Raw genomic sequence first — 17,607 nt, 5'->3', positions numbered from 1 at the left:
GAATAAGATGGTGTCATTTATATTGCTGTACGATATCAAAAACGTGCTGAAAATGGTGTTGAAAAATAAATAATTGTAAAATTTTGACAATAATGCAAATAACTTGGCTATTTTTGAAGATATTGGGCTAAAACTTGCTAGAGTAGTTTATCAGTGTGTGTTCTATCACCCTATATTCCGATTTTTGCGAAAAATCTAAAACTATCTGAAAAAATATATTTCTTGTAATTGTAGGAAAAAACTTTTTTTTTTAATTTTCAAAATTTCGAAAATTCGAGATAGCAGTTTGATAGCTACGTGTATTTGTAGTCCACTGATGCAACGAAGTCGGACCTAGCTTTAAAACTAAGCTTTTGAGAGCGTTTGCCGTAAATCAATATTTTGCATCAAAATCGGCCGACATGACGTCACTCTGACGTCATTTCCGGCCAAACTATGGTAGCTAGAAAGTTTAAATTTTAACACAAGGTGTCAAATTGATGCCGCTGAGGGTACTGCAAGATTCGTGTTGACCCGTGAAACGGCTTAGAAGATATCACCGAAAAACGGGAGGGGGGCTCTGTAGAGCCCCCCCCCCCCAGTCATGCGCGGGTTAACATCAGAGACAATAGATGCGAATACCTGCATCACTAACTACTGTATTATCTAGGTGCATATGTATATCATGCAATTTCCCAGTTATCGTTTTGTAGGGTGAGGTGTTTAGCCGTTAGGTGATCTAATTTATAGATTTGTCGATTAAAGATGCAAAAGCAAACGTGGAAAAACGACTCGAAATAGGTTAAAGGGTTGAAGAGAAACTCGCGCCCATAACACCCAGTTCAAAAGTTCTTGAACTGATAATGCGAAACCCGTTCATCAACGGAAAGACATGGAAACACATTGCAAAATTGAGTTGTGTAATTTAATGAAAACCAAGCTAAATTTTCAGTTGAGTTTAGCTGTCTCCGTCACCTGGAGGTCGAAGGACGACGATGGACTCTCCGATCTGCTGGAAGGCCAGCTGCTCGTTGTCGTCGTCGATCCGGGAGATAACGGCCACGCCGAACCAGTACTTGTCGCCGGTGGTCAGCGGCTGGTTCAGATACGGCGTCTCGGTGCTGTTGTAGTATCGCCCGTCACCGACCACGAACGTGCTGTCTCGCTGCACTCGCTCCTGCAGCATCAGCGCGATTAAATTGGAGACGGTTCTTCCAGGCTGACTGACTGACGGAGCACGCTGTGGCTCAGGCACTGTGCCTGAGTCAGCTAGAGAGCGAGAGGTGTGCCGCACACCTCTAGTCTCCCAGGCAGGGAGAGCAGAGTGATGGGCAAAACGATGAATAAGTTTCCCGCCATGTCTAGCACCCACCCACTCCAGTTACAGACTTACCCCTACTCAAGTGTCGATCAACCGACTTAACCCACCGACTACAGACCCACCACCCGCCTTCACCCACCGACACCCACCACCCACCGGCTCCAGGGCGGCCGTGACGTAGTAGCCCAGCTCGTCTTTCTCGCTCTCCTCTGCGTTGGGCAGGGCGCTCGGCACCACCTGGACCGCGTCGAACCCCTCGGCGGTGGCCACCAGCACCAGGTAGCTGGAGAGCGGGCCGCCGCCGCTCTCGGCTGCCGGCAGCACCAGCTGCACGGTGGTGTCCGTGGTGCGCTCGGGCACCACCCTGGGCTGCTCGCGGACCGTCGGTGCCGCCACCAGGGTGTGTACCACCACGCTCGCCCAGCTGCCGAAGCCGGCCGACGTGCTGGCGGCTACCTCCAGACGGTACGCGGTGCCGGGAGACAGGCCCTCCACCAGCTGGCTGTACGGTGTGTCGTCTGCGGAGGAAACGATGGCACACCGCTCAGATGGTTGAACGAATCAAATCCCTGGGGCCGCAATGGAAGAGAAGAGGGCTCACCTGGAACGGAGAGAAGGAAATTAAACGAACGATAGGATCCACTCAGACTGATTCGTTCTGTTGTCCTGTCCACAAGCGGCGCACCTACCGTTCAACTGGCGGCCGTCCCGTTGCCGGGCCGGCAGGGTGAAGGTGCGCGCGCCAGCGGCCCGTCTGAGGCGCCTTCCAGAGCCGGACTCGTCAGCAGAGACGTTCAGCCGGAACTGGAGCAGACGGCCGTTCTTTTCCTCCGGCTCCAGCCAGGAGACGTTGAGCATGGTCTGGCTGCGGTTGGTGAACCTCAGGTCCCGTGGTAGCCCCGGGGCTGAGGGTATAGCACAGTTCATTGGTCAGTTTCAGTCTCACAGAACTGAAGCTGACCAATAGGGAGGTTGCAAAATTGACCTGACCTTAGGCCACCGATATCAAAATTTCTAGATATACCTACATTTTGTACATGCTATTGCTTTTATTTAATCGCTGAAAGTTTCAAAGCAATCTATCACTGGGTGTAGCTATGGTAGACATTGAAACTTTTTACGAGGTGAGGTCTTTTGAAGTGACCTGACCTTGGATGACCTTGCTCTGAAATTTTCACAACATAGGATGTAGAATTGATGTATGATAAGGTGTGCCAAAAACTTTGCGAAAAAAAAAACACAGGACCAAACATGTTCAAACATCAAACATTCCCCAGCAGGCCGCGGGTTAACCCTCGCCCGTAAACGGTGTTTTGCCACCTTCGCCCATGCAGTGGTTGGTTGGTTGGTGCGACCCCCCTGGCGTTTGAAAACGGAGCGTCGTAGAGCTTAGCGGAAAAGACCAACGGATTGCTCTCAACGAGATCTCGCGATTGGTGGTATATTTTTTGGTCCTAGGTCAACATTTGACCTACTTATGGCCGGTCAAAGGTCAAATTTTCGGAAAAAAATCCAACTTTTTTCATATTTCCGCGCCGATTGCGGCAAAACGGTAAGAGATATCGACTTGAAACCTTCACTATCGTGATCCTTGATCAATTTTCTATCGTTTGGTGTGAATTTCGATGTCATAACTCTAAAAATGATGGGTTGGGAGCATCGGAAGTCTGCAAGGTCATTTGTGCATTGGGTCACGTCAGGCGTGTGACGTCACTGACCTGACCCTGACCCAAAATGAACTACAAGAAACAACCGACGATGCCTGAAATGGATAGCAAATTCGAATTCAGGGCATCAAAATACCCCGGAAAGGCATACCTTCAAGTGCAAGAAGTCATTACAGGTCAACCGAGGTCACTGACCTTACCTTGACCTTTAGTAACCTTCAAAATGTCAACGGACATTGTGCCAATGTCAAATCAGCCAGTTGTGATTCTAAAACAATCCATCAGTGTGTCAGGTCAGTCGGCATTTATACCAATGTGAAGCAATCTCCAATTTAGCGTAAATCTGGCCAGAGGTTGTTCCCTTTATGACGTCATAACTCCCTGACCTAACATGACCTTGACAAAAAAAAGTTGCGCAAAGGATGCCCCAGAGGGTACTGAAAATTTGAGCAGGCTATCTGAAACGGTTCGGCGTGTAGCTAAGAAAAACCTCAGGGGGGGTTGCACCATGACCCCCCCCCCCCTACATGGGCGAGGGTTAAGATATTTTTTATCAGATGGCTTTCCACATAAGCGATAGGTTAACCCGCGCCGCGTGGGGGTGGGGCGGTCGGAATGCCCCCTTCCTTGCACTTTTTCGTAGATATCTCCTAAACCACTGCAGATATCGTCACCTAACTTTCATGGCCCCTCCGGGCATCAATGTTACACATCGTGGCCAAAAAACGTCCAGAGGCTGTGACAGGTTGGCCGCAAATGACGTCAGAATGGCATCATGTTCTGCCATTTTCGACCCCAAAAAGGTTCGCGGGAAGAGCTGTCAGCCCTACAGTTTTGAAGATACAGAAGAATGTTAAAAAAGCAAAAGGTGTAAAATTAACAGGGCTATCAACCTGCTATCATGGTTTTTAATTTAGGGACTTTGACCCCAAAAATCAAAAAATATTTTTTTGATGTAGGTAGGCCTAATAACAAAAAAAAAATCCCATAAGTTTTACGAATTTCGAAATAAACGGAATATATACATATGATAGTCTCCAACGTCTTCTAATTAGGTACATACCAAATTTGAGATCGATCCCTCGTTTTTTTGGCCAAGCTATGGCGAAAAAACTTCAAAATTGATGACGTAAAAAACTCAAAATTGATTTTTATCAATTCTAGACCACGTAGCGCAAAACAAAGACCACCATTAGACTCGCCGTGACAAGCTGCATCGAATCGATACCCATTTTATGCAAAAATATCAACTTTGAAATTTGACTTAATTTGACCTGATTGACCTGACCTCCACCAGAACATAACCTAAACTGGCCCGAAATGTTGCCTGGCCCACATTGTCGTATTTTTCATGTAAAATGGACCATAAAACATGTATCACACGACACTTTCGTATTGTGACCCTCAGTGACCTGAGCTCTGTGACCTGGCCTGGTATCAGTGACCTCAAACAGCGAAATATGTGTCTGACGGGCAACTTTCCATCGATTATTTTTCCATAACATGCCTTGTACTCAGGGGTGTAATTGTATATCTCTTTGTGGGGGCAGATGCACCCACAATCCAGAATTATGCCCCCACAATGATGAAAATGCACCCACAAGTCTCCTTTTACAAGCGCCCTTTCGAGAGCACGGCGCCCTTCGCATGCTCTAACGGCGTCCTCCTGACCGCCTCGCGGCGTTCCTCGATAATATAGCGTGTTTAATCACTCGGCGCCCTTCTGGGAGAATGGCGCCGTTTTGACAGTTTGCGCCATTCTCATGGTCTAACGGCGCCCTTCTGACCGTCTCGTGCCCTTATGTCTCTATCCACCGTGCATCTCTCGACTGTTCGGCGCCCTTCTGGCCTCTCAGCGCCCCTGGACGACATAGCGTTTTCAATCACTCGGCGCCCTTCAAGGAGAGCGGTGCCCTTGTCATGATCTCGCGGCGCCCTCGTAACCGTCTGGCGCCCCTACGTTTCCACCAATTTAGCATTCTGACTGTGCGGCGCCCTTCTGACCTCTCTGCGCCCCTGGATCATATATCATTTTTGATCACTTGGCGCCCTTCTGGGAGAATAGCGCCCTTGTCATGGTCTCACAGCGCCCTTGTAACCTTCTGGCGCCCCTACGTCCCCTAAGCGGCCTGGCGCCCCTACAGCTGGGCACCCACAATCATTTTGGGAAAATTACACCCCTGCTTGTACTCAATTTTACAACACACTTCTTGAAATGCCTGTAAACGGTGAAAATTCGACCTTTGACCTGACCTGTGACGGCATCGGTCGGACCGAGGTCAATGACATTGCGTCGCAAGGTAGATTCCCGGTAGGGTTTCCAAATTCCAACGCCGTTTGAATTTTGAAAATCGGCTGGTAGCTTTCCGAGATCTTAGGGGGAGCCGACCTCCCCCCCCCCCCCCCCACTACGTATGGTAGGGTCCGCCGATAGCCCGACGGGACGCGGGCTAATTAATGATAACTCTCACCTCCTTCACCAGTTTGTAGCCTAACGGCGGTGGAACGGTGACCAGACGCCTCATTCGCACTGGTTGCATACACCTGAAAGTTTTGAGAAACTGCGATAGACACGTTCCATACGGGCTGGTTGCATACATTTTGGAGACACTGCAATGGACACAAATGTACAATATCGTGCTGCGCTGGCCGCTAATACGACTGTCGAGACTCGAGATCGACTGTCACGTGACTATGTACATAATATGTACGACCAGTAAAACGCCTTTTGGGCGACCAACGGAGCGAGCGAGAGGATGGGCCTTGCACGTGCGAAATTGCGAGGGGGTACCTCCAACTAACTTGTGCACTGCACCCTACTAACCGGTCTTTAGCGATGTGCCAAATTTCAGCGCAATCGGCCTAGCCGTTCTCGAGATCTGGAAGCGGCACACTGCACGTGCGCACGTGCAAGCGGGGTCCAAACTGACTTTTGCACGGCACCCTACTAACTGGTCCCCAGCCGTGTACCAAACTTGAGCGCAATCGGCCCAGCCGTTCTCGAGATCTGGGAGCGCCCCCTGCACGTGCGCACGTGCTGTAGCACCCCAACCTTAACACATGCAGATGAATTATCTGATGGAGACCTAACTGTGTACCGAGTTTCAATTCAATCGGCCCAACCGTTGTGCCGTTATTGAGGTGGCAATTTTAAGGGTTCTTAAAAAAATGTCCAACTTTACCACGCGCCACGTGCGGTGGTTGGCAAGAACGCATGGTGGCCATCGCACCACAGAACTTTTACGTCCAAGTGACATTCAGTAAAGAAGACCGCTTGTCAATCGGATGTCCCGTTCCTAAGATATTAGCTTTTGAAGAGCGTCCCCACGGCCGGCCGGCCGGCCGGCCGCTCATACTCAGAATTTTCCCTTAATTCAGTAAAGAGCTTCAGAAACGAGGAGTGAGCATTCCGCATTAATATCCCGGGTCAGCTCTTCAATTATGAAGTTGTGTTACAATGTTGCATGTTTCGTGCTATTGAGCTACCAGCATAAGAAGCAATCACGTGGTCTAAAATGACACTCTAATGTGCCAAGCGTCACGTGAGACACTGTGTCGCGTGGTGAACGGGCAGATTTATCAGCTACCCCATGGACGTTCACTGCGCTGGCCCAGCTGCCCACTCACCGTCACTGAGTACTCTGTGTCCTCACGGAGATCGGTGATTTTGGCGCGGCAGCGGGGCCGGCTGAGGTCCTCAGAGGAGCACGCCTCGTCCGCCGAGACGGACATTTTGGTGAAATAATAACAGCCGTTCCAGCACACCGTGTAGCTGGCGATACGACTGAGAGGCGGCACCGGTGGGTCCCATCCGATGGTCAGGCTGGTCGGAGCCACCCCCACACCAGTGACATTGACGGGTATGCCAGGCTCTGAAACAACCCGAGGGCAACATGCTAATCAGCATGATCCAGCGGCACAATTTCATGTCAGAAACAAGTACACACATCATACAAAAACAAAATAGTTTTAGTATCATATGACCTTTCCTCGTAAAATATAAATTACCAGATATATTGATATTGATATTTCGATCACAGATCTTGAATCTTCGTCCGAATTGCTAACAAAAGACAGAATGAAAAGACATTCTTATTCTGTCTTTTGTTGGCAATTCCGACGAAGATCTGTGATCGTAATATCAATATCAATATCCTTTTTGGTAATTTATATTTTACGAGGAAAGGTCATATGATACTAAAACTGCTTTTACTAATGTTCCTCGCACAAGCGCTCAACAACATTAACCAAAAACAAAATAGTCAAGCGACAGAAAGGGGGAAATCCCTATTCAACATAACCATAAGGTTTTATCGCTTTAAAACATAACATGTGTTGATGTTGGTATACCTGACTCGAGGGTTTCAAAGGTGATTTCTTGCATAGTTTGATTGCAACCGACTGAGTTACAGGTGCCAACAATAAGTACGTAGTTGGAAAACGGCGTCAGGCCGTAAATGTAGGAGCCCGGTGTCGTGTAGTTTATCACTCTTGACCCTTGATTCCATTGGTCTACTCCTCGAATGGTGACGAGGAGTCTGAAAGCAATCGAAACACGCCGGTTATTTACATAAAATCATTTGTTGGATTGACGCCCAATGACAGGTGGAGTCGACATCAACGACGTCGTAATATGCATTGGATACGCTGTAGCTGCCGTAAATTTAGGTATGTATATGCATTGAACTCGCGCCGTTTCGGAGTGCCTTATTATTATTCCCATCGCTACCCATTTGGACGCGGTATTCTATGTAAAGACTTCAGATCCAAACCACTCTAGATTATATTGACAGGTTACCTCAAGTGTCACCAGTGGCGGATCCAGGGGGGGGGCAAAATGGGCATTTGCCCCCCCCCCCAACGGCATAATTTTAACATTACGCCTATGGACGAGGCATGGAAAGAATCGATAAATTGTTATGGTTTGCCCCCCCCCAAAAAAAACTCTGAGCTGGATCCGCCTCTGAGTGTCACGCTCGACGTTTCGTTCCAATGGTGCTAGAAAAACGTAGTTATACGCCGTCATCATACGGCGTAGATATTGATTTCAATTTCATGCCCGATTTTAATTAAGGTCTCAGGACTGCTTCGCTGTTGAAGTCAAAGACTCATCGACGATTTTTTAGTAACGCCACACATGATCGGGTTTGCGACGTTCTTACCTTGCTGCAGACCTTTCCCCGTGACGCCTAAAAAGGCGCGAAATATTTCAGACGTTTGTGGACTAGCGTGTTTTGCAGCAGAACTCCGTTTGCAGCAAGATTGCATGTCTGAGCACCCGCGGAAACGGCGTACCTATCTAATGGAATGACACATACCGGATGTTTCCTGCGTCGTCTCCCCATGTGGAGCAGCCCGGCCACGTCCAAGTAAGGTAGACAGATTCTCTTTGCTCGGTGACAGAAACCTGTGCAGTGACTCCGGGCACTAAAAAGAAGAGATAGTCATTCTTAGTGCTAAACATGTTATTGGTTTCGATGATTGGCTTGGATAGCAGCATGATCGTCGAGACGTACGCTTATCCAAATGATCACCAACAATCCTAATTCTGGCACAAAACTTCAGGAGACGAGTTTTTGACATCGCTGTCATGAACGGGTCCGGGATCTCGATTGACATTAAAGTTAATGCATCAAAATAGGCAGCTGCATCAGTCATTTTAATCACTCGCAAACGGTCTATACCTACCTACCTACCTACCTACTGTTCAATAGTGAGGACTGAGGACTTCAGTACAATAAGCATCATAACACATGCACGTATGACGTATTTACCTGTTCGTCCGGTTCTGATGGTGTCGTAGGCCCCGCCGCCTGATTTCACAGTGAACGCGAACACCGACACTGAATAGACAGAGTAGTTGTGCTTGAGCGGTACCTCCAAGCCAAGTTCCGTGGTGTTTATGTGTAGGACATCTGTTGAATCTCTTTGCGGAGTGCTCGTGCCACATGCTGTGAAGCGTAAATGCTGCAAAAAGATAATTTCGACTTCGTTACCAATGACAAGTTGTTTACTCTATGAACCTACGGTAGTGGCTAAGCCTATTCACGATGGTAACCACCCGTGTTGTAATTGTAATTACGACTTCTCTTGCATAATACGCCTGTGAACATTATGTTTAAACCTTCCAATCCTTTTTGTCAATCTTTCTCGGCCCAAAAGTAATCAGTTCTTGTTTTCATCGAGACCAACCCATCCGCATCTTCACTCACACCTACTATGGACGTCAAACCCCTTGAGACCCCACTTTTTTGCGATAATTTTTAAATGCGTCAACTCTCGTTGACAATATTCTGGCAATGTGTGTTTTAGAACCTGCCGAAACTTTTATTACTAAGGTATTTTGACGCCAAACGATTATCAAAGGTACGTACTTCTCGTTCACTCGTAATGTTAAATTTCACGGAACGAATCTGCTGTTTGGGTAGAGGCTACGCGCTCATGGGGCGGAGCCATGCAATGACGTCAGCGCTAAGCTCCGCCCTACCCCTCCGGCGCTCCTTGCCCGGCGACCGGTCACTCGCGTCTCTCGCTCCATTCAGGCTTGATGGTGGGCGGTAGCTGGTAGCGGTAGCGGGCGCTGGTAGATGGCATTTAGAGTAGATGGCGCTGGTGGCGGGGCTCGAGTGTGGCCGAGCGCAAGCCTCTGCCCGGGCCTGAATTGACCTTAGCATTACGAGTGAATGAGAAGTACCTTCCATAATCGTTTGGCATCAAAATACCTTAGTAATAAAAGTTTCGGCAGGTTCTGAAACATACATTGCCAGAATATTGTCAACGAAAGTTGACGCATTTAAAAATTATCGCAAAAAAGTGGGGTCTCAAGGGGTTTGACGTTCATAGTAGTCCTCGTCATGGCTGACGGTAACCAAACGGTAACCCCCATTCGGCATCCGTTGCTGAGAGCATTCTCCATGCCTAGACTAGATAACACTCTCTCCAGGGACGAGTTGACCGACTGTGCGGCAGGGCGGGCTATTCCTTTGGCACACTCCGTCCCACCACGACGGTCTCTGGCACTAACGCATCGTCGGTGGTCTGCACACTAAGTGCACAGTCCAATGCCTTTCCCTTATCTCATTGTCTCATAGCTTTGTAATTATCGTTTCAAACGGGAGGTGCTTACCTAAAACAAAACAAAATCTCCGAAATGGTTCCAAATAGATTAGAAGGACTAAACCCAGCAAAAAAAAAAACACACACACACATAAAACATGGACCTATGTTCATTGCTCATTCGAAGCACTGAGTACAAGCTTTGCCTTTGCAGTAGGTATGCAGCATGCAATGTGCATGCACTGCTGTCTATAAAGTTTACAGCTGCACATTACATCACTTACATCATAAGTAAGAAGCATCGTGGCTAGTGTTAGATATACATTTACCTGTATAAGAACTTGATAGGCACCAATGATTCCGTTGGGATTTGTTGGTTCATTCCACGCGATTGAAAATCTTCCGGGAAGTAGTTCAAAGTGCCGCAGCTGTGTTACCTGTGACGGAGCTGGAAAACGCAAGATTATGTTTTATGCCGAACAACATAAACTTGAAACACAAAGATGTTTAGAAACGATTCAATGGCAAATACCGGCTTTTAACCCGCGCGGGGCTGGGGGGGGTAAATTTTACCCCCCTCGCGAATTTTTGCGATATCTCAAAAACGGCGGCGCGCAGCGCCGCCAAACTTTCAGTACCTTTTCTTACATCAATTTGACACGTTCCCTGAAAATTTGAGCGAAATCCGTATGAAAATTTTTGAGAAATTGACGTTTTAGTGACGTCATGTTCGCCATTTTCGCCTCAAAAACGGCAAAAGTTCAAACGCCGCTAACATCTTCATTTTTAAAGGAATCAAGACGTAACAAAAAAGGTTATACGTAATTTTACTTTGTCTATCAAATGGCTATCTCGGTTTTTTGAAAATTTTGGATTTTGGCCTAAATTTTTTTTCAAAAAACTGAATTTTTTGGGAAAATCATTATAAAATCCAAAATTTTGAGTCTATCGAAAAAACCGGAATATATGTCAGAGAACCCAGTAAACATGCCGACGTCGGCCCGACGTCGGGCCGAGGCTCGGCCCGATGTCGGCCCAACGTCGGTTCAACCTCGGCCCGACATCGGCTGGACGTCGGATATGCCCGCATGTTCCGACGTCCAGCCGAAGTCCAGTCGACGTCGAGCCGATGTCGGGCCGAGGTCGTTTGCCGAGGTTGACGAGATCGTTCGTCGTTGGACCGACGGGGCCGACGCACAGTGGGCCAGGCGCTTCAAAAAAGCGGAATTAAATCAATGAGCACAGCTGCGGTGCCAAAAATGATTCGTTACAGGGTAAAATATCATGCTAAAGCCGAATCCGATATCCATTTTCAAATTTAATTGGTTACGCTAGGTCACTGACCTATGACGTCATTATTTAATTTCTGCGCTGCACATATGCCTGGGAAAGGCGGGCACTATGCCGCATTGGCCGCGCGTTTGCAGTCTTTTCGTGGTTTCAAGCGTTCAAACATGTGATATGATGTTGGTCCCATGCATTAGGGTGGGTGTAAAGGTCACCTGAAGGTCAGGTCAGGTCATTGACCTTTGATGACCTCGGTTCACTTTTTCGAGTTTTACATGTTTCTGGGCTAGTTTTTGAAGCTGAATTCGAATTTAGGAACCATTTGAACATTTACGAAGTAGTTTTGGTGCCTTCGTAACATGTTACGAAGCTGTCAGAGGCGGGTTGATACCTACTACGAATACCCGGCAGGACCCATACTGGTTGACCTGACCTGAGCTGACCCGACCTGGCCTAAATGCATGAAGACATCATCCGTGATCAAAACTAACATGATATTCGTGATCAGCATCCCGAAAAACCCCTTAGCAGCCACACTATACGACGTTCTAACAGGTCCCGACTTTCGGCCATTGACCTGACCTCAGAGGTCACCATTTGACCTATGACCTTAAAACCGGGTACCGTTGGCTTCGTCTCGTGACGACCTACACGATGTTTTTTTCCGCGAGGCTCTAGCTCAATTAGGGGCCAAACGCGAGGAGGGTCGCGTCCCCCTGTGCCGTCGAGGGATGCAAAATGGCCTATGCCGGCGAGGGTCAAACCCTTATTTGTCCATTTCGCGCAAAAATGCGCAAAATATTTGCATTGGGCAGCAAGCTATACACCTTGAGGAAAGTCAGGCAGCAAATATCTTCGTGTTGTTCGGTGACGTTTTCTTTATATCTTTATATAAATTCATTGCGTCGTTGCACTACCACGGTTCCGAACAGGCACTGTAAACCCCACCGCTACTAGAAAGTATGAAATAGTTCCCGGGAACTTGAGTACGAGAAACATGCGCAGAAATACCGGCTGTTTTTTTAAAGCTATTTTGTACGGAATAACTTTAATGATTTTACGCTGAGAGCTTTTGAATCGGGGGAACGGAAAATGGTACACAGCAGTCATTTCCATCTCCAGTCGGTAAGTCCTACTTTGCGACGTTATAGCATTATCTGCCTTGACATTGGGAAAGGAAAGTTGCTTATTCGGAAACTTTGGACATTTTTACAATACTCTATCCCATAATTACAGGAATTTCACCGAAGTTGATTTTCGACTTAATTCCGCTTTTTTGATGCGCCTGGCCCACTGTGCGACGTCGGCATGTTTATTGGGACAACGCGCCAAAAATATCAACCGGCGGCGGGATTCGAGCCCCCCAGTCGCCGACGTCGGCATGTTTACGCCAAAAGCATCGGCCGGCGATGGGATTCGAACCCCGTGTCACTTGAACGGGAGGTTAGTGCGCTGACCACTACACCACGCAGCCAGATATCAGATTTAGTTTGTTTTGATGGGTTATGCCCTTTCGGTGTGACAAGACCATTTCAGAGCCGGAAGGATGATAGGATGGAGACATTGGTCTTCTTGGTGAGCACCCTGGGTCCAGTTCATATAGAGTCCCTGGTCCCATTGCTGTTACGTGACACTTATTGGAAAGGGCGACCCCACAATGGATTCATATAGTTACTCTTACACACCTGCACCAACGTTTCCCAATGTGTCCCTTTGATAAGTGGCACTTTAGCAAAGTGACACTTGCCGACTGGCCTTTCTATATGAACTGGGCCCGGCCCTGGTGAGTTGCCGGGGCTGAGTCTGACCAAAGGATAGGCCGAGCAGCCCCCAAGCACTCACCGCACCCGGCTACGGGCGAGCTCGGCTTACAGGCAATCCCAAATGAGATAAAGTTTCCCGTCCAGTCCGGATCAGGGGGTTGCGGCGTGGAGGAAGATTTGAGTTTCCTGAGGATATTTGGAATACAGAAGCTCTTTATGAAACATGAAACATGTATTTTATATTATTTTAACGGTCAAAACAGCGGCCGATGTCGGTCCGACGTCGCCCCGACGTCGGCCCGACGTCGGCTGGACCTCAGCAATTGATCTCGGTCCGACGTCGGCCAGACGTCGGCTGGACCTCGGCTGGACGTCGGAACATGCGGGCATATCCGACATCCAGCCGACGTCGTGCCGAGGTTGGACCGACGTCGGGCCGACGTCGACATGCCGATGCCGAGTTGCCGACGTCACCCCGACGCCGGCCGACGTCGGGCCGACGTCGGCATGTTTACTGGGAAGTGGTCTATGTGCACCTACATACCAAATTTTAGAAGAATCGGTTAAAAAATGTGAGAGTTATTCAAAATTTTATGACGTCACGACACACAAAATTTTTCAAAAATGACTTTTTTGGAAGTTCTAGACCTCGTACGGAAACAAAAATAGCACCATTCGATTCGCCGTGAAAAACTGCATCAGATAGACACCTTTTTAGGCCTTAACAACCAACTTCAAAATTTGACCTCACTTGACCTGACCTTGACCTGACCTCGACCTGAAATTCATCCAGAGGTGGTCCATATCACTTATTGAGTGTGCCTATTGAATTCTATGAGTAAAATGACCCATAAAACATGTGTCGCACATGCCCTTTTCTATATTTTGTTTTTTGGTGACCTGACCTGACCTGACCTGACCTTGACCTTGACCTCTGAATGATATTGTATGCAACGAATATTGTCTTGGTAGCCTAAGAACACGTTTTGGGCGATCAGTCTCAGTCCATGACTCCATTCTTCGGCAACTACGGTGCAAGGCCGATACTGTAGAAACTTGCAATTTGTACCCTTGACCTGACCTTGACCTTGACCTCAAACTTTAAATTAAGTACATGTTTTTAGTAGTTCGTGATGAGAGCTTTCGATTGGCGTTTGAATTTTCCAAATCGGACCATTAGTTTGGGAGATAACAGGGGGGTAAAATTTACCCCCCCCCCCCCCCAGCCCCGCGCGTTCGGCTGGAGACCCCAGCCCCGCGCGGGTTAAGTTATTGTTTATAATGATATCGTCCAGAAAATTATTACGGCTGCCAGTGGCGGCGGAAAACCTTCAATTAAGGAGGGGGGCACTGCCGAATTTTGGTCCCATTCTTTCCATGCAACGCCCATAGGGCTAATGTTAAAATGCCAAAAGCAAAGGGGGCACGGTGCCCCGGTGTCACCCCCGTTCCGCCGCCTATGACGGCTGCATAGAAGGAACGGAACTCGTGACCACTTACTTACCTTAAAAAAGTTTAAAATAATTACATTTTGATATGCCTCTTCCCAGCGAATTTGAAAAGATCTCTCATGTATATTGGCTGCAAATCGAACGACAATTATCGTTATGTCTCACCTCCTTGCAAAGTTCGAAAGACCTCGCTGTGTGGCGGCGACGACCCCTTTCGGCTGACGGCAAACACTGTCAGCGTGTACTCCGTGAACGGCGTCAGACCGGTGAACTGAACTCTTAGAGAGCGAGCGGAATCGATGAGACGTGATAGCCCGGCACCCTCAGCTGTCTGGGCACTCAGAGTGGCGTTCAACTTGTATGCACACGCTGTTTGCTTGTTTGAGATGTCCTGTGATAGGAAAAGGATAGATTGATTTTAACTCGATGCTTTTTTACAACCAAATGATGGTCTATTATTATTGGGAAACAGCAATGGTCATTTGATCACATTCTCATCTGTCAAGGCAGCAGACGTGTATTATATGTTATACCTAACGTAGGTACAGTTTACTGTGATGTTTATTCACAATGTAGCTACTCGACTTCAAAATCGCTGGATTTAGGCAGCAAACAGTATAAATGTATGTCCAACCGAGATCAATCCTTTGTTTGATCTTTGAACGTGTGGTCACGAATTGAAGTCGTCATTCGCTATCCGGTTCCAAAGCCTAAGTCATTAACTGGAGCAAGTATTCCTTGCTTCCACAATACATACCTCGAGCGTGAATGTGGCCGATGTGTCTGTGAGCTCGTTGGTCAATATGCCACCGACGCTGTTGGGAGCTGAGAAACCAGCGAGGAAAGTTATGTTAGAGTGATTTGTACCATAGCGTTTTATAAAACTCTACCGCTATCAGCAACGGAAATACGCGTATGTGATTAGCTCCCGACTGTAAGCTTGTACATAATCCGTAGAAAACGAAATTTAGCCTCAACCATCTACCAATGAAGATGTCAGTCGCGGCAAACGTAAAAATATCGGAGAACAAGGACTTGTAATGTTCAGATAGGGCTTTCTTACCTTCACAATCGGTGAGCGCTTCTTCATACGGTATAAGCTCATCGCTGTCCTGTTGGGCGTTCAATGGCATTTCTCTTATGACGATTCTCACCAAATAGCTGGTGTCAGGCTTCAAGTTACCGAATTTCAGTTGAAATTCATCCCCTGAAATACCATGTTGCACGTTTCACTGGCATGACTATGGTCAGAGAATCAAATGGGTTATGCTTAGCAATGTGTTTTGATATACATAAGCACACATTATTCGTTTTAACTGTACATATTACATCACGGTCGCTAAAGCTTAAGTATGGCCCATATACAGGACACTAACCAACAGAGAGCATGGGAGGAGTCGAGACCGAGTCGCGCCAAAATGTCAACGATGGTCACGGTTACCCAGATCCCCGAGCACGTGCTAACGAAAGGGTTGTCCGTGTCTGACCGGCGAGGCTGTCGTCTCGGACTCCGGCACCGGCGGGGTCGGAGCTCCACGGCCTCCCTCCGACCGCCTCCCGTATCTGGCCGATGTACGTCAGCATCGTGCCGTTGCCGTAGCCGTTGTCGTACCGACGCGTCCAGCGACGGTGTCGGATCGTGATGCTCGTGAAGCCGGCCGTGAGAATTTCCGGCGGATCGCGAAACCAGGGCCACTCTGCGCAAGTAACGATATTAGACTGTTCTGAACGACAATGACAATCCAAAAAACAATGTAAAATTAGACTGTTTCAGATGGCCAGCTAATCACAATCTTGACGACAGAAGTTTGATAATGCATTGGAGGTTTACACTGCGCACTAACTAGCTCCGAAGACTGGCGGGTTAGACACTTACAAAGAAATTCACACAAGGAGAGCTCCCTCATGACTACTTATGGTGTAACATGCGCCTTAGCTGTCAACGATACTGGATATTTGACCGATTTCCCTGCGTCCTGCATTCACTTATAGAAAAACTGACTCACGTAACTCCTGGCACAGGGGTGGTGAGACGTCATTTCGGTTACATCCTTGATCGCAGCGTCCTGTGAATTTATCGCAGCTACTAAATCTGCAGTGGCCACACTGAAACGCGCAGTCCGGCCCGTATGATCCCTGAGGACAGCCTGAAACGATGGCCATGTGTTACTTGACGTTTTGAGGCATTGTTTGTCCACTGCCTATAGTGCCTACCCAATTACATACTATGCAGGTGATGCTAGGTTGGTTTACGAATTATCAAGGAAAAAACGGTGGGTGTATGAAATTAAATATGAATAGTAAATATTTAACCCGCGCACCGACGGGGGTCTGCGCCAACTTCGCACCGACGGGGGGGCGGATGACCGCCCCCCCCCCCCTGAGATCTCGAGAACGAAGCAAGATAGCGACAAGCGGTAAACGGCATCGGATACGCACGGTCAAGATCTACAACTTTTACTCAGGTCATTTTCAGGTCAGGTCAAAGATGACGTCACAGGGGTCGAAAAAGTCAAAATGGCGGCGCTAGATATGGAGAGAGTTTTTTCTCGAATAACTTTCGAATTAGTCAAGATAGGAACAAACTAAGGGCATCATCGTGATCCTCTCGTCAATCCGCATCGAATGATATATATGTTGACCTCGAAAGGTCAAGGTCAAAGGTTGACCTCAGGTCACGTGACCTCGAAGTCATCATGTATACATTCGATGCGTCTTGACGAGCTGAACACAATGAGACCATCCACGCGTCTGTATCTTGTTCCTGTACGGAGTTATTGGCCAAAAACCTTTGGTGACCTTTGATGTCGTCACATGACCTCACAGCTGCCCAACAGCAAAATAGACCTCAAGGTAGTGAAGGTTGATCGTATATGAAGTCATATATGGTCTATGGGGCCATTCCGACCCGTTTTAGTGGTAAAAACAGGGAGTTGATTTTTCCCCCATTGACTTATAATGGGGAGGTCGCGAAATTGACCTGACCTTTGGTCACCGATATCAAAATTCCGAGATATACAAATTGTAGCTACTAATGACCTCATAATATCCTGCGACTTTCAAAGGCCTCCGACATCTACTGT

The 17,607-nt window shown here is 47.8% G+C and overlaps 1 protein-coding gene across 1 annotated transcript in view; it reads right to left on the bottom strand.

Moving 5' to 3' along the window:
* Positions 1–17,607, bottom strand: part of LOC122393419 (receptor-type tyrosine-protein phosphatase T-like) — a 69,058-nt gene that overhangs the window by 5,864 nt on the left and 45,587 nt on the right. The window contains exons 11-24 of the mRNA XM_043389392.1: positions 16,531–16,671; positions 16,012–16,221; positions 15,588–15,731; positions 15,282–15,349; positions 14,690–14,915; positions 10,353–10,471; positions 8,742–8,934; positions 8,286–8,394; positions 7,318–7,505; positions 6,595–6,839; positions 5,439–5,511; positions 1,990–2,205; positions 1,457–1,818; positions 955–1,156 (exon numbers count right to left, since the gene is read on the bottom strand). Of these exons, the coding sequence (XP_043245327.1) occupies positions 955–1,156; positions 1,457–1,818; positions 1,990–2,205; positions 5,439–5,511; positions 6,595–6,839; positions 7,318–7,505; positions 8,286–8,394; positions 8,742–8,934; positions 10,353–10,471; positions 14,690–14,915; positions 15,282–15,349; positions 15,588–15,731; positions 16,012–16,221; positions 16,531–16,671 (2,496 nt within the window). The remainder of the gene's footprint in view (positions 1–954; positions 1,157–1,456; positions 1,819–1,989; positions 2,206–5,438; positions 5,512–6,594; positions 6,840–7,317; positions 7,506–8,285; positions 8,395–8,741; positions 8,935–10,352; positions 10,472–14,689; positions 14,916–15,281; positions 15,350–15,587; positions 15,732–16,011; positions 16,222–16,530; positions 16,672–17,607) is intronic.

The sequence above is a fragment of the Amphibalanus amphitrite genome, unplaced genomic scaffold (genome assembly GCF_019059575.1).
Source record: "Amphibalanus amphitrite isolate SeventyFive unplaced genomic scaffold, NRLGWU_Aamphi_draft 000534F_arrow, whole genome shotgun sequence".
In the NCBI taxonomy this organism is placed as follows: domain Eukaryota; kingdom Metazoa; phylum Arthropoda; class Thecostraca; order Balanomorpha; family Balanidae; genus Amphibalanus; species Amphibalanus amphitrite.
This window is presented reverse-complemented; position numbering and strand designations above follow the sequence as displayed.